The 26,651-nt window shown below is 37.6% G+C and overlaps 1 protein-coding gene across 1 annotated transcript in view; it reads left to right on the top strand.

Moving 5' to 3' along the window:
- RECK (reversion inducing cysteine rich protein with kazal motifs) overlaps nucleotides 1-26,651 on the top strand; it is an 83,471-nt gene that overhangs the window by 1,273 nt on the left and 55,547 nt on the right. The window contains exons 2-6 of the mRNA XM_069574075.1: nucleotides 14,666-14,724; nucleotides 17,103-17,177; nucleotides 18,077-18,113; nucleotides 20,749-20,834; nucleotides 22,504-22,551. Of these exons, the coding sequence (XP_069430176.1) occupies nucleotides 14,666-14,724; nucleotides 17,103-17,177; nucleotides 18,077-18,113; nucleotides 20,749-20,834; nucleotides 22,504-22,551 (305 nt within the window). The remainder of the gene's footprint in view (nucleotides 1-14,665; nucleotides 14,725-17,102; nucleotides 17,178-18,076; nucleotides 18,114-20,748; nucleotides 20,835-22,503; nucleotides 22,552-26,651) is intronic.

The raw sequence follows: 26,651 nt of genomic DNA, 5'->3' as shown, positions 1-26,651 counted from the left end.
GTTTTAGTAGTTGTTGCCAACTCCTGCCCTCCACCAGCTTTAGCTAGAGGGTGGGGTGCCACAAGACAGGAGCGGCTCCAATTCCAGGCTGAAGTATCCGCATGAAGCGATGAGGGCTGTGAGTGCACACAGGGAGAGAGATGATGATGTCCACTCAGGTTGGGAAGATAATTGAATGATGCCCCAGCTTCACTAGATATTAAAAGATGGCTGGAATTTATACATGCGAAAGTGGAGAAGTGCATTGCCCACAGGGAGACACACCTGGAAAGAGCAAAATCAGCCTCAACAGGTTTCAAGGTAGCTTACAAGAGTTAAAGGATTTTGTTTAAGCCAAGAGTATTTCAAGAAGGGAGAGAATTGTCAGGAGCCTGGGGTTATATAGTTAATTATAATTGAGTTCTAACAAAGCTGTCAATTAGACAAATCAAAGGAGAAAGAAAGAATGTTGTATATTTGGGGCTAAATCAGCTTACTTTCCTGGGTCCTATTTTTTCTCTGTAAGTTAAAGAAATTGAATTAAAGCACTTTCAAAGTTTTGATTCATTAGAAAACTAGTTGCCTATTATCCCATAGCTGGTCAGTTCTGTGGGAAATAGTAGAGTAGAATATAGTTAAGAATATTTGAACAAATTTACTTAGCTTTATTCTTTGTGCTTTAATATCCACATTTATTGTATATAAAGATTCAAGATTATCATAGATTTTTATCGCAATAATGGAGATAATACACACACTTCCCTGGTGGCTCAGACAGTAAAGTGTCTCTCTACAATGTGGGAGACCCGGGTTCGATCCCTGGGTTGGTAAGATCCCCTGGAGAAGGAAATGGCAATCCACTCCAGGGCTATTGCCTGGAAAATCCCATGGACAGAGGAGCCTGGTAGGCTACAGCCCATGGGGTAGCAAAGAGTTGGACACGACTGAGTGACTTCACTTCACTTCACATGCATATTAGCTATTAAGTAAGTTTGGGAAACACTGTACACTGTACCCCTCTCTTATAAATTCACAAACAGGTTAGGTTCACAATAGTTTGCAAAGATTCCTGTGGTTAAGAAACTTGTTGCTGGGAGAATGGAGAAATGGGGAAATGACTGCTGATGAGTATGAAGTTTCTTTTCAGGGTGATGAAAATGTTTGAAATTGAAAAATAGTGAGCACAATTCTGTGAATATACTAAAAACAACTGAATGGTACACTTTAAAAGTATGAATTTTATAATGTGTTACTGTTAAAAGATAGACGGGGTCATATTAAAATTGCAAGTTTATTTGAGCAAAAATTGATTTGAATTTGGACAGTGTCAAATGGGAAGTAACAGGAGCTCAGGAAGGACTTTTATAGAAAAGGTGGAGACGAAGCAAGGAAATATTTGATTGGCTATAGTTTGAGCAGGTGTCTTATTTGGGAAAGCCCAGGTGACTGTTCCTGATTGATTGTCCTTAGGATTTTGATCTCTTAACCTTGGGGCATTATAGGCTTAAGTTTTGGTTTACTTAGGTAGGCTGCTAAGGAACTGATGCCAACTCAGTCTAGTGGTCTCCTTGTTTTATTAATTTAACATGACTTTTATCTCAGTAAAATTGTTATGCAAAGAAAGAAAGAAACCTTTTTGCTTAAAGAACTGTTTTTTTCTTCATAGCACCTCAATCCCAATTTAGGAAATTCTGGGCTAGCAGATTTCTAAAGGCCCTACCAGTTCAAAACGTCCATGACAACACAGAATTTGCATTGTTTGCTAAAAAAGGAAAACCCCCAAGTTTGATGTAAAAGTGAGAATTGTCTCTTGTACTAAATTCTTAGGCATATATTGCCTGCTTCCTTACATAAAGGACATTGAGTAATATAATGAACAAAGGATTCCACTGTGGATTTGTATAAAGTGTGGAAAATGTTCCTCAATCCTAGACAAAAATTAAGAAAACAATATTAAATTGTGTTTCAATAAAGGCCTGACTTGTATTCCTGCTCAGTCTTCGTTCTCATCTCCTTACCCCATCCAAGGTTGAGTAATCCTGTCTCCTCTGGTATAAAGCATTTTACAAGTCTTATTTGTTCTGACTTGGAGATTTCATTCCTGTTGGAGGAGAGGGAAGGAATGATTTGACTTGTTAGTTATTATCTCTTGTGAAGTTTGGCCACACCCTGTACATTGGAGTAACGCCACACTTCCACAGTGTACTTTCTGGTCTCCTTGACCCCCAGCTCTCCTCCTCAGCACCTCTAGTGTTTCCTTTGAAGGATAGGCTGGAACCTTGTGCTACAGTCTGAGAATCTGTGTGTCATGTCACCTGATACTAGCTCTGTTTCTATCTAAGATATTTTCTAATTGTACTAAAGAGAGAAAGATGTAACATTAAGGTCTAGGTTTCAATAAGTTGATATTTAAGAAATTATGTAATAGCCTAGGATCCTGAAAAAGAATGTAATGAATTTTAAGTTAGAAAAAGTGACCGCCTATCTGGAGGAATGTAATAAGAAACAGATTCTCTTTCCTTTCAAGTAGAACTATCTTGGCCCACACTGTAAAAGGAGTGAGAAACCAGATATAACAGTTTATTCTGGTATGCTACTAAAGGTTCCTGTCTTATAGTCCTAGATTTAAACAGTCTTTCATTAATCATACCTTTCATCCTTTGCCACTTTTTGAAGAAAGCAGAATGATGTCAAACAGGTGGTTTTTATATATTATAAATGTGTTTTTTTTTTAAGAGCAAAAGAGATACTGCAAAAAATTTGCACGCTTACTATATATCAGGCACTGTTTTAGGTTCAGGGTTACTGCTTTCAAAGGGCTTTGATTTCTAGTAGAGGGGAAATAGACTGTTGTTCAGTAACTAAGTCATGTCCAACTCTTTGCACCCCCATGGACTGGAGCTTCCCTGTCTTTCACTATCTCCTGGAGATTGCTCAGATTCATGTTGATTGAGTCGGTGATAGACAATAAACAGATAAATAAAATGATTTCTAGTAGTGATAAATATGCTGTGAAGGAAACTAGAGGGTAGCATAAAGAATTGTGTGAGTAGTGAGGAGTGGTTCTTTCTATAATGATGTCAAGAAAAGCTTCTTTGAGAGGGTAAAGTTCTGAACTGAAATGTGAAGACCAAAGGTGCTGTCCTTAGGAAAGATCAGGATGGGGACCAGAAAGTGCATAGGCCCTGAAGCAAGAAGAAACTGAAGGTCAGTATGGTTGCAACATAGTGAGCAGGTGAATTAGCCAGGGCTGGTGGGCTGCCGTCTGTGGGGTCGCACAGAGTTGGACATGACTAAATCGACTTAGCAGCAGCAGCAGGAGAGTCAGAAAACAATAGAATGGGAAAGACTAGAGATCTCTTCAAGAAAATTAGAGATACCAAGGGAACGTTTCATGCAAAGATGGGCACAATAAAGGACAGAAATGGTATGGACCTAACAGAAGCAGAAGATATTAAGAAGAAGTAGCAAGAATACACAGAACTATACAGAAAGATCTTCATGACCCAGATAACCATGATGGTGTGATCACTAGACTAGAGCCACATCCTGAGATGTGAAGTCAAGGGGGCCTTAGGAAGCATCACTTCAAAAAAAACTAGTGACACAATTCCAGTTGAGCTATTTCAAATCCTTAACGATGATGCTGTCAAAGTGCTACAATATGCCAGCAAATTTGGGAAACTCAGCAGTGGCCACAGGACTGGAAAAGGTCAGTTTTCATTCCAATCCCAAAGAAAGGCAATGCCAAAGAATGTTCACACTACCATACAATTGAACTCATCTCACACGCTCGCAATGTAATGTTCAAAATTCTCCAAGCCAGCCTTCAATAGTGCAAGAACCATGAACTTCCAGATGTTCAAGCTGGTTTTAGAAAAGGCAAATGAACCAGAGATCAAATTGCCAACATCCATTGGATCATTGAAAAAGTGAGAGAGTTCCAAAAAAACATCTACTTCTGCTTTATTGACTATGCCAAAGCCTTTGATTGTGTGGATCACAACAAACTGTGGAAAATTCTGAAAGAGATGGGAGTACCAGACCAACTGACCTGTCTCCTGAGAAATCTGTATGCAGGTCAAGAAGCAACAGTTAGAACTGTACACAAAACAACAGACTAGTTCCAAATCAGGAAAGGAGTACGTCAAGGCTGTATACTGTCACCCTGCTTATCTAGCTTATAGGCAGAGTACATCATGTGAAATACCAAGGCTGGATGAAGTACAAGCTGAAATCAAGATTGCTGGGAAAAATATCAATAATCTTAGATACGCAGACAACACCACCCTTATGGCAGAAAGTGAATAAGAACAAAAGAGCCTCTTGTTGAAAGCGAAAGAGAGTGAAATAGTTGGCTTAAAACTCAACATTCAGAAAACTGAGATCATGGCATCTGATCCCATCAATTCATGGTATATAGATGGGGAAACAATGGAAACAGTGACAGACTTTAGAGGGTTCCAAAGTCACTGCAGATGGTGACTGCAGCCATGAAATTAAAAGATGGTTGCTCCTTGGAAGAAAAGCTATGACCAACCTAGACAGCACATTAAAAAGCAGAGATGTTACTTTGCTGACAAAGGTCCGTCTAGTCAAGGCTATGGTTTTTCCCTTGGTCATGTATGGATTTGAGAGTTGGACTATAAAGAATGCTGAGCGCTGAAGAATTGATGCTTTTGAACTGTGGTGTTGGTGAAGACTCTTGAGAGTCCTTGGACAGCAAGGAGATCCAACCAGTCAATCCTAAAGGAAATCAGTCCTGAATGTTCATTGGAAGGACTGATGCTGAAGCTGAAAACTCCAATACTTTGGCCACTTGATGCGAAAAACTGACTCATTGGAAAAGACACTGGTGCTGGAAAAGATTGAAGGCAGGAGGGGAAGGGGACGACAGAAGATGAGATGGTTAGATGGCCTCACCAACTTGATGGACATAAGTCTGAGCAAGCAAGGAGTTGGTGATGGACAGGGAGGCCTGGCGTGCTGCAGTCCATGGGGCTGCAAAGAGTCTGACACAACTGAGCAGCAACTGAACTGAACTGAACTCAGGAGAGTCAGACACAGCTGAAGCGATTTAGCACACACGCATGCAGATAGTACTGAGCTGTGCGAAAGGCCACTTAAGGATTGTGGTTATTATTGTATGTGCAAATAGAAACCAGTGGACCTTTAAGAGATGTATGCTTTCATTTCTGTTTTAGATCACACTGACTGCTGAATTTTAAAAAGTTATTGTAAGAGGATAAGAATCAAAGCAGAGCTATTACGCCACTGTAGTAGTCAAGGTAGGAGATAATTCTTAGCGTGATGATGGGGATTAAAGAGGACAGATTCAGAATATATCACTAATGGATTGGATGTGGAAAGTGAGGGAAGCAAGAATTAAAGATTATTTCTAGATTTTCACCTTGAGCAACTTTGTGGAAAATGTTGCTATTTACTGAGGTCAAGATGATGGGGAGAAGTAAGTTGGAGGTTTGGCAGGTGAGTCAGGAAGAGAATCAAAATTTCTGTTTTCATATATGTTTAAGGTGGATATTAGGACTAACTCCCCTTGGTCCATTGCTTACTAAATTAAATGTCACACCTGTAAGTATTCCATTCAGCAAATATTCATTGAGGGGTTAATAGTGCCAGACACTGTGACAAGCATTAGGTACATAATTTGGTAAACAAAAACAGACGTGGTCTCTGCTTTCATAGGGTTTATGGTTTAGCGAGAATATCAGACATTCAGTTCAGTTCAGTCGCTCAGTTGTGTCCGACTCTTTGCGACCTGAAGAATTGCAGCACATCAGGCCTCCCTGTCCGTCACCAACTCCCGGAGTTCACTCAGACTCACGTCCATCGAGTCAGTGATGCCATCCAGCCATCTCATCCTCTGTCGTCCCCTCTCCTCCTGCTGGCAATCCCTCCCAGCATCAGAGTCTTTTCCAGTGAGTCAACTCTTCGCATGAGGTGGCGAAAGTACTGGAGTTTCAGCTTAATAGCATCATTCCTTCCAAAGAAATCCCAGGGCTGACCTTCTTCAGAATGGACTGGTTGGATCTCCTTGCAGTCCAAGGGACTCTCAGGAGTCTTCTCCAACACAGTTCAAAGGCATCAATTCTTTGGCACTCAGCTTTCTTCACAGTCCAACTCTCACATCCATACATGACTACTAGAAAAACCATAGCCTTGACTAGACGGACCTTTGTTGGCAAAGTAATGTCTCTGCTTTTGAATATGCTATCTAGGTTGGTCATAACTTTTCTTCCAAAGAGTAAGCATCTTTTAATTTCATGGCTGCAGTCACCATCTGTAGTGATTTTGGAGCCCAAAAAGATAAAATCTGACACTGTTTCCACTGTTTCCCCATCTATTTCCCATGAAGTGATGGGACCAGATGCCATGATCTTCGTTTTCTGAATGTTGAGCTTTAAGCCAACTTTTTCACTCTCCTCTTTCACTTTCGTCAAGAGGCTTTTTAGTCCCTCTTCACTTTCTGCCATAAGGGTGGTGTCATCTGCATATCTGAGGTTATCGATATTTCTCCCAGCAATCTTGATTCCAGCTTGTGCTTCTTCCAGCCCAGCGTTTCTCATGATGTACTCTGCATATAAGTTAAATATCACCAAAAAGTGTGTAATATCTGCATTACTAGTATTGTGTAGTTATATTTGTAGATATCCATTCATATTCTAAATCTGAATATATTTGAGGAAAAATCATACGATTTAGTCAAATATGTAGTACATAATGTAGAGCACATAACTTACATGAAGAAGACTTCAAGAAAAGTGTAATAAGTATTAAGAGAAACATTTTCACCATGGAATATATCATTGGGAGCCAGACACAAATACTTTTGAGATCCCTTGTTTTATAGATGGGAATAGATAGCATAGAATGGAGAAGGGAATTATCCGAGAATACTGGCTATTAGCGTCTGTGGGGTGGGGGCGGATCTGAGGAGTCATTTGCTTAGTTGTTTCATAATGATGTATAATAATGTTTTTAGGGTCTTTTGACCCCCCAAAAAACAGAAACCAAGGTGGCTTAGGAGTAGGGAGCTAGCTAGATAGCATCTAACAGGGAACATGGAAATCCAAGGATAGGAAATTGAGCACAACCTCAGGGACTGCTGTGGGAACTGGAAAGCTGCCAGGAACCAAGACTACATTTTTTATTAATTTTTTTTTACTTACTTTACAATATTGTATTGATTTTGCCATACATGAACGTGAATCCACCACGGGTGTACACGTGTTCCCCGTCCTGAACCCCCCTCCCACCTCTCTCCCCATCCCATCCCTCTGGGTCATCCCAGTGCACCAGCCCCAAGCATCCTGTATCATGCATTGAACCTGGACTGGCGATTCATTTCACATATGATATTATACATGTTTCATTGCCATTCTCCCAAATCATCCCACCGTCGCCCTCTCCCACAGAGTCCAAAAACTGTTCTATACATCTGTGTCTCTTTTTCTGTCTCTCATACAGGGTTATAGTTACCATCTTTCTAAATTCCATATATATGCGTTAGGATACTGTATTGGTGTTTTTCTTTCTGGCTTACTTCACTCTGTATAATAGGCTCCAGTTTCATCCACCTCATTAGAACTGATTCAAATGTATTCTTTTTAATAGCTGAGTAATACTCCATTGTGTATATGTACTACAGCTTTCTTATCCATTTGTCTGCTGATGGACATCTAGGTTGCTTCCATGTCCTGGCTATTCTAAACAGTGCTGCGATGAACACTGGGGTACACGTGTCCCTTTCAATTCTGGTTTGCTCGGTGTGTATGCCCAGCAGTGGGATTGCTGGGTCGTATGGCAGTTCTATTTCCAGTTTTTTAAGGAATCTCCACACTGTTCTCCATAGTGGCCGTACTAATTTGCATTCCCACCAACAGTGTAAGAAGGTTCCCTTTTCTCCACACCCTCTCCAGCATTTATTGCTTGTAGACTTTTGGATCGCAGCCATTCTGACTGGCCAAGACTACTTTTAGAGACAGTCTCCCTGTCTCTCATAGCTTGTCTCTCTACATCTCTTGCCTTCCCCATTCTCCACCACTAGCTTCCTCTTCTTACTCATGGTTTCTCTATACCATAAAACTTCCTCAGCTGCAGCTCGTCTTGACCTGATATCTGTAGAGCCCACATCCTCTGGGTACATACCTCTGTGCCTGTGCATATGATTGGGTCCAGCCTATCTTTTGACCTGGGTCAATAACTCTTATGACGTTTGCTAAATTATGGCTTGGTCCATAATGGGACCCTTACCACATGGGAAATGTGGTATGACAGTGATACAGTGAGAGAAATAAACTTTTTTACATTTTTTTCTGATTAAAAATACTTTGCATAAGTAGGAAATTATTACTTATTAACCAGTGAATAAGAAAAATTTTTGAGCTGAGCACTGTGCTGAATTGGGTACAAGAAGTTCCCATTCAGTCTGGAAATACCATTAGTACACACATGAAATTATTAGAGTTAAGTGATAAAGTTTTCAGTTCTAACTGGAATAGTAGGACATTAACCAAAAGAACAACATGGCCTGGAGTTGTTAGAGAAGAAAGGCTTACTTAGAGTTGAGATGGGGCTTAATTTTAAGCCTTGAAAGATGTTTGGGATTTATGTCAGCTGGAAAGAGGGCACTAAGCATTACAGGCAGAAGGCTGTGATCAAGGTATTATTGTATAAATAGAGGCTTTCCTTGTTAAAAAATAGTAGAAGATCAGGGAGGGGAAGGTAAGAAGAAGACTTAAGAAAATTTAGAACTGAAACAGCAGGAAGCCATTGTGGGCCCTTGATTAAAAGAGTGACATCATGAAAAGTAATTTAAAGAATTAATCTGGCAGTCATATTGATAACAGAAGAGAATGAACCTAATTGGCAGTTGTAGCATTACAGTTTGAGGCAAGCAGTGGAGGATATCTGTAACTTGTAAATGAGTCAAGAAAAAGGTACAGTGTTGAATCCAGGTAGTAGGTATATAAATAATCATTTTACTCTTTGGCTCTTTCTTGGCTGATGATATATTTTATGTATATACACAGGCACACATCCACCTTCCAAGGGATAAATGTGACAATTGTAAGAATGCATTTATAAGTTAAAGTTGCAGTTGTCATTTAAATGTTTTTAAGGTTGGTCAATTTCCAGACTGTTTGGGAAATAAAAATTTGAAAATAAGATAAGATTTTTAAAATTAACATACCTTTTTTATTTGGAATGGTCTTTTTGCAGTATCAGCTCAGATTTAGTTTATTCCCTGTCAGTAGTGCAGCATATATGTATTCTGTTTTAGTAATTCTCTAAAAATACATTAATTAGAAAGAATCTTTATTTTCTTTAGAAAAGAAAATAATACTGGCTTTTCATTAACCAAATTGAGGTTTTGGGAGTCTTCTATAGCAAACTCTCTTTTAACTTCAAATATCCTATAATTCTATGAATATTTTAGTTTTAGATTAGTGTGTGTAATTGTTTTTTAAATGCTAGTTGGTCTCAGAAGTTGCATTTTTCCCTTGTGGCTGGAGCATGTGCTTCCTGCTTGCTTGCCTGTCTTTAGTAGGCATGTGGCCCAAACCAGCAGCCAACCCTTGATGTTTCTAATTACTGGGTAATTCTGCTCAAATATTTCTAGGTTGCACTAATACTCTCTTAAATCCAATATATGTGGCTTTTAGTAATCAGTTTTGGGTTTTTATTAATTTTATATTTTCAGAGTTTAGAAATAAGAATGCAAAATATTACACTCATCCTTATGTCTTTAATAAGGATGATATCTGTGCTATTTATTTTCATCCTGTCAATAGCAAGTGTTATTTTGAACTAATTTACCTTTATCTGTTCAATTCCATTTTATGAAGATAACCAGAGTTTTAAACTATTCTTAAAGAACCAGAAATTAGGTTAGAATCAAATTATAAAAATGAAGCATTTCTAGAATTCACTGTCTTCTTTTGTATAAAACATTAGGCCTTGGAGAGTTTTTTGTACTCTAATAGTTGAATGACCCAATTAACCCATTTTAAAAGCTCTGAAAAGACAAAGACCTTTAATTGCCACATTAATTGCATTTGAATCCTTTGCCCTCATTCTTAATAAAGGCATATGACTTAATGTCTATTTGTAGACATAAAGTATGCAGTGTTTAAGAGTGTAGTAAGTTTTTGTTGTTTCAAAGAAAGAAAAATGTGTACAAATATAATGATGACTAATGTTAAAAATAAAATGTGGAGAACATGATTTAGTATAGGTCCCCTAGCCTGTTCTAGGAGGGTGGCAGTTCCTCTCAAGAGAGGAAATGTATTATTACAGAGGAATGCTTGGTTAGGAGGGGGAAGGGCATTACTACTAGAAGACTTCAGGCTGCTCTCTAATCCCATTTTGTCAGAAATTTCAGAAGCCTTTTGGAAAGACTAGAAAGAAATATGTCAAAAATATCAATACACGTTCTGACAGGACAGTGGGAATATTAGATCATTTTTCTTCTTTTCCAGATTTTGGGATTTCTTAATGAAAAAGTGAATCATTTTAAAAATTTAACTTTGGGGATCACCCCACTATAAATTTGACCTTTACCATTAAATAGGAAAAAATAAACCTTTATATTTTTAACAAATCTTTCATTGTTATTGGAGTTTTAATTGTGACACATTTCATGTTTCTGTTCTAAATAGACCTTTGCTCCAAGAAACTTTTTTTCCAAAAATTCCTAGGCCCAAGTCAGACTCTTGCCTGCCTGTTTTCTTTTTGTTAAGCCTGTGCTTATGGGGATCATGTATTATCCTGAGTTATCTTTGCTCTCCATCAGCTGGATTTTCTGTCCTCATGTGACATTTGTGTTGGAAGATAGTAGAAAGTAGCAACAACTTGAGCATTTCAAAAGATCACATCGATGTCACACAGAAGATCCCCCGCCCCACCTTTCTTTTCTTGCCTGTCGTCTTCATTCTAATGAGGCTGGGGACATAACAGGATCTTAAAAGGGAGGGGGTTCAGCATGGTGTGGCATGGCAGAGAAGAGAGGGATGTTGTGAGAAAGTCTCATTAGTGATTGGGCCCATCCTTGAATACAGTGCTTCTAAGAAGGTAGCTATAGCCTATAAACAGGGAATTTTTTAATTTCTGAAACTTAATGGAATTTCTACATGCTGAAAATGGCAACTCACTCCAGTATTCTTGCCTGGAAAATCCCATGGATGGAGGAGCCTGACAGGCTGCAGTCTACAGAGTTGCAAAGAGTCAGATAGGACTGAGCGACTTCACTTTCACTTTTTCAGAATTTTTAAGTCAAATGTTAAAACTTTAAGACAACTTTTTCCATATAGCATTAGAAAGCCTGTCCCACAGTAGTGTTTTATGAAACTAAACTGTGGCAATATGTTAGTAATATCATATGCCCTGTTATTGTTTTATGGAGTAACAATATCAGTTTTGAGCTTAAAAGGATATTGGTAAGAGCTAAAGAGAACCTTTTTTATTCATTCATTTCTTCCCAATACCAATCTTACCTTCAATCAAAAAAGCTCTACTGTCATCTATTTTATATACTGAAATTATGTAGATTTCATTTAAAGAGATTGATATAGATGTGTATGTATATGTATACATGCACACATATGTAGGCATTGTATTGGATCTAGCTGCCTGAAATGTGATATTTTCATGTCCTTGTCACTTTTGACTTAGCACTTTATAAATAGCCCCTGATCAATTCAGCTTTATCTTTTTTCCCAGTTAGCTTCATTCTAGAATAATGACATGCCCCTGCTGATTATCTATATCACTAATTTATTAATTTTTCTAGGCTCATAATGCTGCTTGGCAACATTTTTCCTTTTCTGTGATGTTTCTGAAATTGGCATGCTGAGATGTAAAATAAGTGGCATGAGAAAAATATCTTGTGCTCTGAGAAATCTGTCTACTTAGATCCTTTTTAGGAGATTAATGATGCATATTAATATATTAAAGGTTTCATAAAGTCCAGTAAAGAATTATCTTTAAAGGGAACCCTCTTGCTATTGTTGGTGGAAATATAAGTTGGTATAGCCACTATGGAGAATAGTACGGGGGTTCTTTAAAAAACTAAAGCTAGAACTATCATATCACTCTGTAATCCCACTCAGGGACATATATCCAGAGAAAAACATGGCCTGAAAAGATACATGCACCCCAGTGTTCAAGGCAGCATTGTTTACAATAACCAAGACATGGAAAGAACTTAAATGTCCATTGACAGAGGACTGGATAAAGAAGATGTGGTGTGTATGTACGTATATATATATCTGTATACACACACGCACACATGCATATATGTAAGCATTGGAATATTACTCGGCCATTAAAAAGAATGAAATAAGGACATTTGCAGCAACATGGGTGGACCTAGAGACAGTTATATGAGTGAAGTAAGTCAGAGAAGGAAAAATATATGACATCCCTTATATGTGGAATCTAAAAAGAAATGATACAAATGAATTTACTTACAAAGCAGAGACTCACAGACTTAGAAAACGAACTTATGGTTGAGGGTTGAGTGAAGGGATAGTTAAGGACTTCGGGAAGTTATGTACACCCTGCTATATTTAAAATGGATAACCAACAAAAATCAATTGCATAGCACATGGAACTCTACCCAGTGTTATGTGCCAGCCTGGATGGGAGCAGGGTTGGGGTGGGGGAGGGGGGAATGGATACATGTATATATATAACTGAGTCCCTTCACTGTTTACCTGAAACTGTCACAACATTATTGATTGGCTATTCAGTTCAGTTCAGTCGCTCAGTCATGTCCAACTCTTTGTGACTCCATGGACTGCAGCACACCAGGCTTCCCTGTCCATCACCAACTCTCAGAGCTTACTCAGACTCATGTCCATTGAGTCGGTGGTGCCATCCAACCATCTCATCTTCTGTCGTCCCCTTCTCCTCCTGCCTTCAGTCTTTCCCAGCATCAGGGTCTTTTCCAGTGAGTCAGTTCTTTGCATCAAGTGGCCAAAGTATAGGAGTTTCAGCTTCAGCATTAGTCCTTCCAATGAATATTCAGGGTTGATTTCGTTAGAATTGACTGGTTTGGTCTCCTTGCAGTCCAAGGGACTCTCAGTCTTCTCCAACACCAAAGTTCAAAACCATCAATTCTTCAGTGCTCAGCTTTCTTTATAGTCCAACTCTCAAATCCATACATGACCAAGGGAAAAACCATAGCTTTGACTAGACGGACTTTGTTGGCAAAGTAACGTCTCTGCTTTTTAATGTGCTGTCTAGGTTGGTCATAGCTTTTCTTCCAAGGAGTAAGTGTCTTTTAATTTCATGGCTGCAGTCACCATCTGCAGTGATTTTGGAGCCCCCCAAAATTAAGTCTGTCACTGTTTCCATTGTCCCCATCTATTTGCCATGAATTGATGGGACCGGATGCCATGATCTTAGTTTTCTGAATGTTGAGTTTTAAGCCAACTTTCACTCTCCTCTTTCACTTTCATCAAGAGGCTATTTAGTTCTTCTTTGCTTTCCACCATAAGGGTGGTATCATCTGCATATTTAAGATTATTGATATTTCTCCCAGCAATCTTGATTCTAGCTTGTGCTTCATCCAGCCCAGCATTTCGCAGGATGTACTCTGCATATAAGTTAAATAAACAGAGCGACAGTATACAGCCTTGACATACTCCTTTCCTGATTTTGAACCAGTCTGTTGTTCCATGTCCAACTCTAACTGTTGCTTCTTGACATGCATACAGATTTCTCAGGAGTCAGGTCAGGTATTCCCATCTCTTTAAGAATATTCTCCGATTTGAGAAAGAAATTTCTCAAATTCTTAAGAATTTAAGATCGGCTGTACCCCAATGCAAAATTTTTTTGGTGTTTAAAAAATAAATTAAAAATGGCATTAAAGTGTAGTCACTCAGTCCTCTCTGATTCTTTGCGACACCATAGGCTAGCCCTGCCAGGCTCCTCTGTCCATGGGATTCTCCAGACAAGAATGCTGGGGTGGGTTGCCATTCCCTTCTCCAGGGGATAAAAATAAAATAATTTTTAAAATTTCTCTTTAACTTTTTAATCCTTTGTTTCCTAATTTATTTGAACATGAAACATTTTCTCTTGAGGAATAGATATTAACACATCATGAAACAGTGTTCATAGAAAACAGTTTGAGAAACATTTATAGTTGCTTCCTTTGTTCTCCACAGTGGCTGTCAGAGACATATACAACCTCACTTCAAGCCCTCAACTCTTTTTGTTTTCAAACCTAATCTCTATTTATTTCACTGAGATAATGGAGACTTACATTTAACATGTCCAAAACAAAATTCACTATCTTTTTATCATTTAACCTTCCTTTATAGGAATAATAATAGAATATAGTCCATAGGATAATTATTGAGGGTTGAATGAGATAATCGTAAAGCAAGTAGTAAAATTCTGGCCCATGAAAAGTATATAGTAGCAATTATTATTAAATGACAGTCTCTCCTGTTAAATTGCAAGCTCTTAAAGGCAAAAACCGTGTCCTCAAATAGCACCAGCTTTGACTTGAAATAGGTACACAACAAAGCTTTGTTGAGTTAAAATGGATAATAATAGTAATAATCTGTCGAATAAGTGGTTTGTGTAACCATCTGACTTAGCTTAATCATTGTGTTTTAACAGTAGGCAATATTAGGTGTTCATTTTTTCTCCCTAGGTGCACTGTGTTGTAATCACTCAAAGGATAACCAGATGTGCCGTGATGTTTGTGAACAGGTAAGCTTGCATGATAATTATTGAGGATATTATTTAGTGTAATTGTTTCAGAGAAATCCGTTGGACAGCACTTAAATGGTCAGTTGACATCAGCAGTAATGGAACAAGTTAACATGAGTCTGCGAACATGGTGGGGCACAGTATCTGAAGTGGAATTCCTACCCAAAATACATAACCTGAATCCTGACGAAACAATACGGCAAACCCAGATTGAGGGGTATTCCTCAAAACAACTGCCTGTACCCTTCAGAGATATCAGTGTTACAAAAACAAAGGTCAAGAAATGTCCCAGGAATTCCTAGGTGGTGCTAGTGGTAAAGAACCCGCCTGCTAATACAGGAGACACGAGACGGGTTTGATTCCTGGGTTGGGAAGATCCCCTGGAGTAGGAAAAGGCAGTGCACTCCAGTATTCTTGCCTGGAAAGTGCCATGGACGGAGGAGCCTGGCAGGCTGCAGTTCCTGAGGCCTCAAAGAACACACAAGAAACTTCCAGATTAAAGGAAACTAAAGAGATATGACAGCTAAGTGCAGTGTATAATTCTGTATTGGGTCCTGGAATTAAAAAAAAAAAAAGACTGCTATAGAGGATGTGATTGAGATAAATTGGTGAAATTTAAATATGAGCTATAATATTGTACCTACCAGTGCTGTGAACTGAATCTGATGATTGTATTATGGTTAGTTAGGATGGTGTCCTTATTCTTAGAAGATACATGCTGGAATTTAGGAATGAATGATCATGTCTGTAATGAATTCTAAATGTTTCATCAAAGTAATAAAAATAATGTGCATATGAGGAGAAAGTTAAAGCAAATGTTAATAATGGGTGAATTTAGATGAAGGCTTATGTGGTTGTTCATTGTACTCAGTTCAGTTCAGTTGCTCAGTCATGTCCAGCTCTTTGGGAGCCCATGAACTGCAGCACACCAGGCCTCCCTGTCCATCACCAACTCCCGGAGTTTACTCAAACTCGTGTCCATTGAGTCGGTGATGCCATCCAACGATCTCATCCTCTGTTGTCCCCTTCTCCTCCTGCCATCAGTCTTTCCCAGCATCAGGGTCTTTTCAGATGAGTCAGTTCTTTGCATCAGGTGGCCAAAGTATTGGAGTTTCAGCTTCAGCATCAGTCCTTCCAGTGAATATTCAGGACTGATTTCCCACCTTTGAAACTTTTCTGTAGTTCTGCTTGAACCTTTTTAAGGCAAGTTCCACTGAAACAATAGCTGTTCATAATGTCTTACCTTTTTTTCATCATCTTGATTGTGTAGTTGTAGCCTTACCAGTTGAGAATTAATGGCCTTAATCATCTTTTGAGGAGTTTTCAAGTAATAACCTGGATTTTGTTACTTCCTAAAAATGAGAGCACTACCTAACAGAGACTAAAAAGATTTTTCAAGATACTCTTAAGTATAGCAAGATGTCTTACCTAAATAGCTGCTAGAGAATTCATGTCAAAACACTATAGCAGATTAAGTTTTCTGCAAATTTACTGCCAGAACAATAGCTTTTTAAAAGCAAAAATGGCCTCTTGATGGTGTCACCATAAGAGAGCTTTTAAAGTAACTCTCCTACTTTTGGAAGCATTTCTTTCCTGACTTTTTGCCTTGTTTCCTCTTGTTTTTTCCACTAATGTTCCATAGGGTAAATTATTTTTTATGAGGTACTTGCAGCAGGCAAGGACTAATTTCTTAAAATCTAAAGTGTTTGAAATTCTATAATGTAGCAAAGTAAGTGAATACTATAGTCATCCTAATAAAAAAAATTCTTCCCTGACCAAATTACTTTATTTCTAGTTACGCAAATGCTGAACGTAGATAGCATTTATCTCCAGGTATGCACTAAACTCCAGATAGACTTACTTGCAGAGGAAGAGAGGTAAGAATTGGATTCACTTTCCCTGGTCAGATTCAACAATCAGGTAAGTCAGTCGCCCCAATCACCCGAGGAGTGAGAGGCTAGAATGCTAAAGCTGGCAGAGCTCACTGACAGTGAGAAGAATTGCCAGGAATAAGGAGTCTTTAATTCTTCAACCAGTAAGGAGTGAAGAAAGGGTATTCTACTGATATTTAGGTTTTAATTTGGAGTGAATACTAATGCACTTGATGGCTGTAGGAAGTTAGGAAGATGATAGTGGGGTAAGTTGCTGAATTGTCAGTGAAAACTACTGTGTGAAGGCAGTTGGAGATTTGAAATTAAAACTTTTAGAATTTGAATTTATATAAGAAGTCGTGACTGATGTTTTACAATAAAGCACATTTATGAAGGGAAATTGGGAAATATTCTAGACAACTGATAAACCTAGAGGATAAAAAAATTTACCTCTTCCATTTTTTTATTGAAAAAATGCCATAAAACTTTTTTGTCTTTGTCAAGTAGATATTTTCCTCAAAAAGTGAATCGCGACTAAAACATCTGTTGCAGCGAGCCCCAGATTATTGCCCTGAAACAATGGTAGGTATTGTTTGACTTAACTATGGAAGTTTTTGTCTAATGAAGCACTCTATTGAGTTACTTTTGATTTAGCAAATTTTTCAGTGTGATTGGGGTTTGTGGTCAAAGTAAAATATTAGATTTAACTGGATACTTTAAAAAGATCTTCATATGAATTGCTGGATGGAATATTGTCTTTCATCTTTTGTTGTTTATGATGTATGTATAAAAACAGTATTATATAAAAATATGTTCTAGTCTTTAAATTTCATAATAATAGTTTCTCTGAAATTGAGAATTTTACTTATTATTATTTTGACAATTTTATGAAAACCATAACTAAATCTTATATTTATTTTAAGTTTTAAAAAGTCAGATTTAGGGTAAGGGAAAATGTGTAATTTCTCATTACTTCTGTCTTCTCAGTATCTGGTGTACTAAAAATACATTGCATGCCTGTCTGAATCATGTAACTTAAAATGTCTCTAATGCACGGACCATCCCATGTTTGGGATGCTCATGGCCAAGCTAAGAAAGTCTGAACTGGCATTAGAAAGCCTGTTTAGATAAGGTAGGTTGGGTTAAATGGGAAAGTTGATGATCAAACAGTTCTGACTGACATATTTTACTTTAATCACTCAACGGGCACTTTTATCTCTGTGCTTAGAAACAGTTATTCCCGTAAACATCCTGAGTAACCATACTTGTCCTTGGTATCCCAGAGGGGAAGTTAAGAAAACAGCAAGCAGTATTTTTACATCTCATTTCTATTTTTTCTTCCCCAGATAGCTGGTTGATGCTTCTAGATCATTGATTGTATAGAGACAGACATAATCAAATTAGCTATACGTAATTTCTGTAGAAATTGTATTTTGAAACTGGTTTTCTACATAAAAGTCTTTTGGTGATTACAATTTTAGGTTGACATTTGGAGTTGTATGAATTCATCTTTGCCAGGTAAGCAATTGTGATTGTAAAATCTGTGTCATAGTCCTGTAACCTAATATATACCCTTGGATTTCTATCCTCTCCTTCTTGGAGGCATCCAAATTTTCAAATGTATAATTTATTCTCATTCACTCAGTCCTTTTTGGTACTCTTGTTTCTACTTCAACTGTTCTGTTGAAACTGGGCTTCGAAAGATCACCAAGATCTCTTGGTTCCTAGATCTTACGGCTTTTTCTCAGTACTTGTTCTTTTTGACTTCATGTGACAGTTGATATATTGACCACTACCTCCTTGTGACTTCACCTTGGCCTTGTGACTTTGTCTTCTCTTATCCCCACGCCCCCCCCCCACACACACACACCATCACCCCTGTAACTACCATGGCTATTCCTGTGTGTGGTCCTCTTCCCTTCTTTCTCCACACTCACCCTGGTAACCACATTCCTTCCCAGAACTGTTATCTAATCAGCTCTGAGAAGATAATTTTCAAATACAAGTTATTATTCATGACTTCTGGTCTTCTCTACTTGGATCTCTGCATCCAGGTAGCATGACTGAAAACCAAACTCATCTTATAATTGCTTTTTGTTATGAATGACAGTAGGCTGGAAACCCTCAAGTCATTATCTCTGAATGTTTTTTCTTTTTAGCTTCATTCACCCTCTGTAAAATCTTGTATCCATCCTTGCTATTCCTAGTTCAAGCCTTTATTATTACACTTTTGGGGTAGATTTTTGCAGTAACCTCATAACTCATGTTTCAATACACCATAGCTGTCTTCCCCACCCTCTTCAAAACAACTCCCTCAGGGGCTATCCACTTCAATCAGAATAAAGCCCAAACTCCCTGTTGGCATTCCTGATCTCCTAGGATGAGAGCTGGTTTTCCAGTCCTGGTTAAAGCCAGTGCCTTGAAAAAAGGGAGTATAGCTTACATTTCTCTGAATTCTAAAGGTTTTCACACTGTTGAAAGTTTTCATTTCAAACAAATTGAACTATTTCCCTCTTGGAATTGCTCCCGTCCTTGCTTGTTCTCCTAATTATCCCTCTACCTAATGTCTATAATTATATATGTGTGTGTGTTGTTCCTACCAAACTGTAATCTCCATAAAGGGATAAATCATATGTTTTTATCTATTCGTTAGCCCACAAAATACCTGATAAAGGGCTTTGTATACAGTAAGGGTTCAGTGAATGTAGTTGCTTGTTGAATAATGTAATATTTTCTAAGAGGTAAGAACTCCTTTTGTGGCTCAGATGGTAAAGAATCTGCCTGCAATATGGGAGACCCAGGTTTGATCTCTGGATTGGGAAGATCCCCTAGAGAAGGGAATGGCAACCCACTCCAGTATTCAAGCCTGGAGAATTCTATGGACAGAGGAGCCTGGAGGGCTTCAGCCCATGGAGTTGCAAAGAGTCAGACATAACTAAGCGACTAACACAAAAGGTACTGGATATGTGAAAATGAATTATGGTATAAAAGTTCACAGAGTTTATGACCTACATTGATTTAATATGTGCAATTCTGAGTAGCAAGCAGCAAAGATCAAGAGGAAACTATACTAGGCAGTGGGACTAGATGGGAGTCTGCTGCCCTTTAATACCATTTAAACATATAGGGATATAGAATCTTATGATATGCAGTATTCTTAGCCAGTTTTAACAGTTGGGATGGTTTATGATTATATTTTGAGAGCTTTGTCTGTCCATGGGCCATTTGTTTGCTTTTTTTTAGTGGAATGCTTCTGTGTTTTATATTAGGTCTTAGTTTCGTATAGAGAACTATGTTACCTATTGCCTTGAATCCCTGACATTTTTTTCAAATGGAAGTAATTTAATGTACATGTGAATTTGCAGATCTGTGTATTACATGGAAGCAGCATAAAGCATTTCTTAAAAGAGATAAGGAATTTACAGCATTCCTACAAGTAAATCTTTTCTTTTATCGTAATCATTACTTCTATCTCCTAATTTTATCTAGGAGTTATTCATTGACATTTATGATTGCAAAAAGGGATCTTAAAATTGCTTTAGAACTCTTTTTATAATTTTACCACCTTTTTGTATCACTGTAATTTGGTTGGAGAAATAGCTACTGTGCATAAATTGCATTAATATAGTCATTTTGCCCCACAATAAAGTGTACCTATCAAAATCAGTCATGGCTCACAGGAGATGTTCCTGTCTGTTCACTATCAGTTGTTAAACAGCATCGTGGGTTTTATGCTGTTCTAGGTATTTTGAATACAATAATACTCATGCCCTATTTTGTTTGCTTGCTTATTAAGTTATTAATAGGAGTCCTGCCTCTGTGAACCCACAGTTCAGAAGTGAAAAAAGTCATTGCTTTCCTTAACCTGTATGCCCTCTAGAGATTCTGTCCACCTTAGAGTGAGAATGAGCTAAAGAGAAGGTGAGCAGGGAGAAGAGAGAAAAAACAAAGGACCTGGTAATTAGGCTGTGAGGGACCCTGAGAAGACTGATAGCATTGAGAGTCAGGGTGGGAGGAGAGGCTTCGTACTTTTGAGACCCTGCTATCTAAGCTAGTTTTCTTACGGAAACTTGCTTTGACTTGAGTGGTATCCTTGAACCAGTTTGTTTTGTCACTTCTTATGACCAAAACATTTGAACATTTTGTTTTTAAGGTGTGTTTAAGAAGTCTGATGGCTGGGTTGGCTTAGGCTGCTGTGAACTGGCTATTACCTTGGAATGTCGACAGGCATGCAAGCAGGTAACACTTGGCAATGAGGCTCTTAAGCAGAGTGCAGTATAGTTTGAGTTTTAGCTGTGTCCTGGATCTTGCCTATTTCTGGAGAGGTGACCCATAGCAGCTGCAAATTTAGCGTTCCTTGCATAGACCATTTCCTTTTAGACATGCTGCTTTTTCAGTTACATCTGCTGCATGTAAGACGCTATCCTTCTCTTGTGCTTTAACTTCTCTCTGCCACACAAAGAAAAAATGTTATTGAAATCAAGGACTTGTGTACTCTGCCTGTGGTCATGCTTAATCAGTGCTAAACGACTCCAAATAGTGGTATAAATTTCAGGCATGCTTGGATGAAAGCAGTTGACACAGTTGGCTTAATTTGCTTTTATCTTCCCTCTGTCTTTCATCATGGATTTACTCTGACTGTGTTCTTTATTCCTTCTCTGCTCCTCAGGTGAGCATGACTCCTACAGTGAATTATGACTTCTCTCTGATTTGATGTATCTCAGGTCTGAATCAAGTTAGACCCCTGAACTCTTCCTCACTATATGCTCATAGTGATTTGTCAGAGTGCTGTGGTAAAACTGGTCTCCAGGCTCCTCTTACTCCAAGTGGTGGGAGCACTCTTAACTGGGAAACTTAAGTGGCCCTGAAACTGCAGCTGCAAAGCCTTGTCTTATTTTCTTCCTCTAGTGACTGGTCTTTGAACAGAAGTATATGAGACACCTTCACTTTCATACAGACCTCTGAACCACACTCTTTGGGCAGCACACAGCCTAACTATCTGCTGTTCTCCTGCAGGCATTGAGGTGAAACTGAGTTGTAGAGGATTTGAACTGTAGTGTATCTCATGAGACACAGAATAGTTGTCAGTCCATTCTGCTTCTCGCTTTCCCTGTCCTCGTCAGCTGATCTATCAAGAATTGCGTGAGCCTAGGTAATAGAAGAGGAGGAAATAGAAAAAGGAACCAGAGCCCATGGCTCTGGGACTGTATTTCTAAGTGGGGACTGTATTCAGGTGGAAGAATAGCCACCCCTCAGCAAATGTGTTTTGGCTTGTTTTTTATGGAAAGTATATACTTTAGTAAATCATGTTGTTTCTCTATGTGTCCGTTTCCTCATCTGTAGAAGGGTTAATTTCTTCTTCATAAACTTGTTAAGAAAATTACATAAAAATAACTTTTATTAATTAATTGCCTGGCATTGCCTTTCCCTCTTTAGTTGTCTCCTTTGTTAGGTATGGATTTTTTCTGAGGATATGGGTTCATATGGGAACTTAGAATATGAAGGGTTAAAGAAAAAGCAAACTATAAATGCCCTGGCAGAACTTCATAAGAAAAGTTACTGCAGCAGAGCTTCCCAAGAAAATTTGTTACAGAATGGAATTTAGACTTTTTTTAAAAAGTCCTCTGATTTACATTTCCTTCAAACTTATCTAGTTTCTGAAATAACAAAAGGACTGTGTCATTATGTGACATTAAAGCCATAGGAGAATGAAATTCTAGCATATCTGGAGCTAATGCTTGTTTAAAAAATTATGAGATTTGTTTGGATAATATTTGAGCATGAGGTTTTCCCTGATGAAGTAAAGACTGCTGTGCCAACAATTACATATACTTATGTTTGTATTCTTTTTGGTTTCATACTGAAGAGCATGTGTAATAAATTAATTGAGAAATTTGTTATCTTTTAGGCATCATCAAAAAATGATATTTCCAGAGTTTGCAGAAAAGAATATGAGGTATGCATTTTAACAAATTTGGATAAATGAATCAGATGTTATCAGAATTGGTAGAATCAAATTTTAAAAATGAATTCATTGTTAAATAAATTACCTTTTACTTTATAGAAAAGATAGTCTTGAGAAAAATGTCATTTACTTTGTTTAGAAATGTTATGACTTTAACTTGTTGCAGTTAAGCATTAATCTGAAAGAAATGCCTAAATCACACACACAGAAGCTTTAACCTATGTTTTCATAATACAGCTACTGGTTGTATCCTAGGTTGTAAAATTTTCTTAGGTTCCATATCTTCTTTTGCCCCTTTTCCTATACCTTGATTCATCCAGGTATCCACCTTTATGAACTACTTCTAATTGGAAGAAACAATCACATTGCTAGCGTGAGTAACTTCATACTTTCCTAGCATTGTACATTGGAGGGGAGAGGTACATACTAAATTTCAAAGGCTGTATTAAATCTCGAGGGACTCTTCCTAGCAGTAGTGTTTCAAGCACTGCAGTACTTATTGATAGATTGGGCGGGGCATGGGGATACAGGTTGAGGAGGGGCAGAGGTATAGGCAGTATTTCACATCATGTAAGTATGTACAAAAGATTGTCCCTGATGTGAAATAAAAGCTCCTCACTGATACTAAAATTTGGTCAGTTTCTAGAACTTCATTGTTAAATGTGACAATATGTTTTTTCATAGTACAAAGCTGTATAATTAAGCATACAAGTCCACATTAGTCATCATTTTTATATATAAACATTGGGATTCCTATTGCTTTTAATAGTCTGTATTCTCTTGGAGAAGAAAAATAGAACAACCTCTTCACTGGTTCTAGATTATGGTTCTGATTTTTTTTTTCTCAAAGCCTATAAATAATCTCTCAATATTTTTTAATCAAAAAAAAGTCTTATTTATCTTTTGTTCCTTTATACTATTGCTAAGTTTTATCTGTTTCTCTGAAGATGAATTTCCAAATTAACTGCAGTTCTTGTCTGTTCTTATTGAAAAGAGCCTTTCTACAAAGAAGTAAAAGGTCTTTTTTTCTTTGCTCTCTACCACTGAAGTAACTGCTTTAGTTTCTCTTGAACAAAGTGACTAACTGCGACGATTCCTTCTTTTCTCCCACATGATGTCCATGACACTGACACTGTCCACCTCCTGTAGCTTGTCCTCCACTATTTTAGTGTGCTTCCTTCTCTTGTCTGGATTTCTGCATTGACCTAGGAAGTCTGCCAGTATGTGTTGATGAAGGACGGGACAGGAAAGGTAAGAGAGATAATCACTGTCCTATGAGAGAACTACTAAGAGTAGTTTCTCTTTTTCAGTCTCTCCTCCCTTATTTGGCCTTATTAAGCAACTATTAATATCTTCCAAAAATGTACATGTCAAGATGGTTCTTTCACATATATATAAAAATAAAATATATATGTAATATATATGTGTAAAGTATATATATGTTATATATATATATTATGTTTACATATGTAAAAAACTGACTGTACCCATTATCAAGATAATTTGAGATTCAATTTGATATTTTGTATGTTATTTAGAAATAAAAAGAGAGGGAGAGGCAAGAGCACTTAAACATGGAAAGAAGGTTCTGCATTATAAACCCCAAATAACAGTCACTCTCATTAGATTGATAAACTCTAGTGTAGACATAATGGCTATTTGTTATAAAGTGAAGTGGGTAACTTTGGTGTAGTGAAACCTATTTTAACTGGATCAGTTGTTTATCAATATGAGAATAGTTTATAAAACATAAAACTAGTTTTTTAGTACCTTTTCCTTAACACTGGAGTGGCCCCTGGAAGTGAACTTCCCCCAAATATGTAAGCTATTACTTTAGGTTTACAATTTTAGGAGTTAACATTTACTCTAAAGGATGAAGTTGCATAATTTGACTAGTGAGTCAGAGAATGAATGGTCATTTTCAATGGAGCTAATGTTTATCTTTACTGATAAACTGCTGCAGAATCCCCTTTGAGGAGATTTCCTGAGAAATTTATTTAAATGAATAAAGTTTAAAATTTTAATGCCATTTAAGGTTACTTTGTTCCAGCTAAGCTAAGATAAACTAGTTAAATGTAAGGCATTTTCATATATGATTTTGCAACATCTGGTTTCTTTTTTACACAAGTCAACAAATATTTATTGAATAGTGAGAGGCAATTTTATTATATTAGAAAGCAAACTTTTGGGAATTCCCTGGCCATCCAGTGAATAGGACTCCGTGCTTCCCCTGCAGGGAGCATGGGTTTCATCCCTGGTTGGGGAACTAAGATCCCACATAGCCACATGGCTTGGCCAAAAATAAATAAAAGTATATGAAAACTTTGGATCAGATCTAGGTTAGAATTATGGTTAAGCTACATATAGCTCAACTTCAAATACTAAAGAATTATATCTAATTGAGTCAAGATAATTAAAATATGTACTGAACACACAAGGACTCAAGGAAATGAGAAAGCAAACTGAGCATGCTGGGATTTATCAGCAGAAACTGCAAAAAGAGAGGCCTGAAAGGATTTATATAATTTGGGTTAGGAGACTGTATTGAAAGCATGTTAGCAAACGTGCACATGGCTTGTACAGGGGATTAAAAAGAAGATAGGCATATTTAGGGCTGAGAATCTGCTTGGATAGGTAAAGTGGGACCAGATCTTGGAAAAATTATATTTTGGGGGCTCAGTCATTATTAAGTAGAAGGAGATAATAAAGATTCTGTGATAAGAGATCAGCATAACAAATAAGTCCAATATTTTAAAAAGCTTTAAGTCGTAGATATGTGCAAGCTAAGTTTTAGATCCCCCAAATTTCTCTAACTTAGCTAAAAACAAATATGGCCCACAACTAGGATGATAGCAATAGAGTCAAATATTTGGGACTAAATCAAAGGTTTGAAGGTAAGAGTCCATCATTCAGGATTTGTTATGATGAACTGAGTATAGGAGATGATGTTCAGGGAAGTATAAAAAACAATTAATGAATTGGAAGATAGGACTAAAGAAGCTATATGAAAAAGCAGCACAGTGGGATAGGCTGAAAGAGACGTAAGAGACATAGAGGATATGAGTGTTCTAATTGGAATACTAGAGGAAGGAGAAAAAACACAGGCCCAAGAAGGATCTGGCAGGATTTTTTTTTTTTATATCCATACATTGCAGACATACTTCATAGCCAAAGATCTTAAAAACAGTCAGAAAAAAAAAAGACATTGTCTTCAAAGGAGTTCAACAGCTGACTTTTCAGAGCAACAGAGGAAGCCAGGGACAGTAGAATGATACCTAAAATGTTCTGAGAGAAAATAACTATCATATCCAGCAAAAATATTTTTCAAGAAAGAAGGCAAAATTAAGGTGTTTCTAGACAACAAAGACGAAGAATTGCTGTTACTGGACCGTTTCTAAAAGTCCTTCTCTAAAGGAAGTTCTAAAATATCTATTAATTATTTGAGATGCAAAGGAAAATGAGAACAATAAAAATACAAAGGGACTAAATTAAAACACATAAGTTATATGAAAACAATAGTAATATTGAGTTTTTGAAAAAGAGAAAATACACAGCAAAGATAGCATGGGAAGGGATTTTAAAGAAATAGAAGTATATGGAGTGTTAGGTCTTTTTTAAATATAAAAATTACATATCTCAGAGGTTAAGTTGGACTTCCCAGGTGGCTCAGTGGTAAAGAATCTGCCAGCAATGCAAGAGATGTGGGTTCGATCCCTGAGTCGGAAAGATTCCCTGGAGAAAGAAATGGCAACCCATTCCAGTATTCTTGCCTGGGAAATTCCATGGACAGAGGAGCCTGGTAGACTGCAGTCCATAGGGTCTCAAAGAGTTGGACACGGCTTAGTGACTGAGCATTCACACACACAGAGGTAGTTAGGAATACCAGACTAAAAATGAGAGATCATGCCCAAAGTCAACCACAAAGCAACTCTTGAATCTCAAGAGTGAAGGAAAGCTCTGTGAAAGAGGAAGTGTCGAAAAAAGTGAGAGCTGATTTTGAAAACTGCATTTTTAGGGAATGGAAAGAGGAGGAGCCATATACTGATCTGACATTTCAGTAGGAGGATCCTTTCTATGTTCATTGAAAATAG

Source organism: Ovis canadensis, chromosome 2, assembly GCF_042477335.2.
Source record: "Ovis canadensis isolate MfBH-ARS-UI-01 breed Bighorn chromosome 2, ARS-UI_OviCan_v2, whole genome shotgun sequence".
Lineage (NCBI taxonomy): Eukaryota > Metazoa > Chordata > Mammalia > Artiodactyla > Bovidae > Ovis > Ovis canadensis.
The sequence above is the reverse complement of the archived record's forward strand: the minus strand, read 5'-3'. Positions and strand labels throughout refer to the sequence as shown.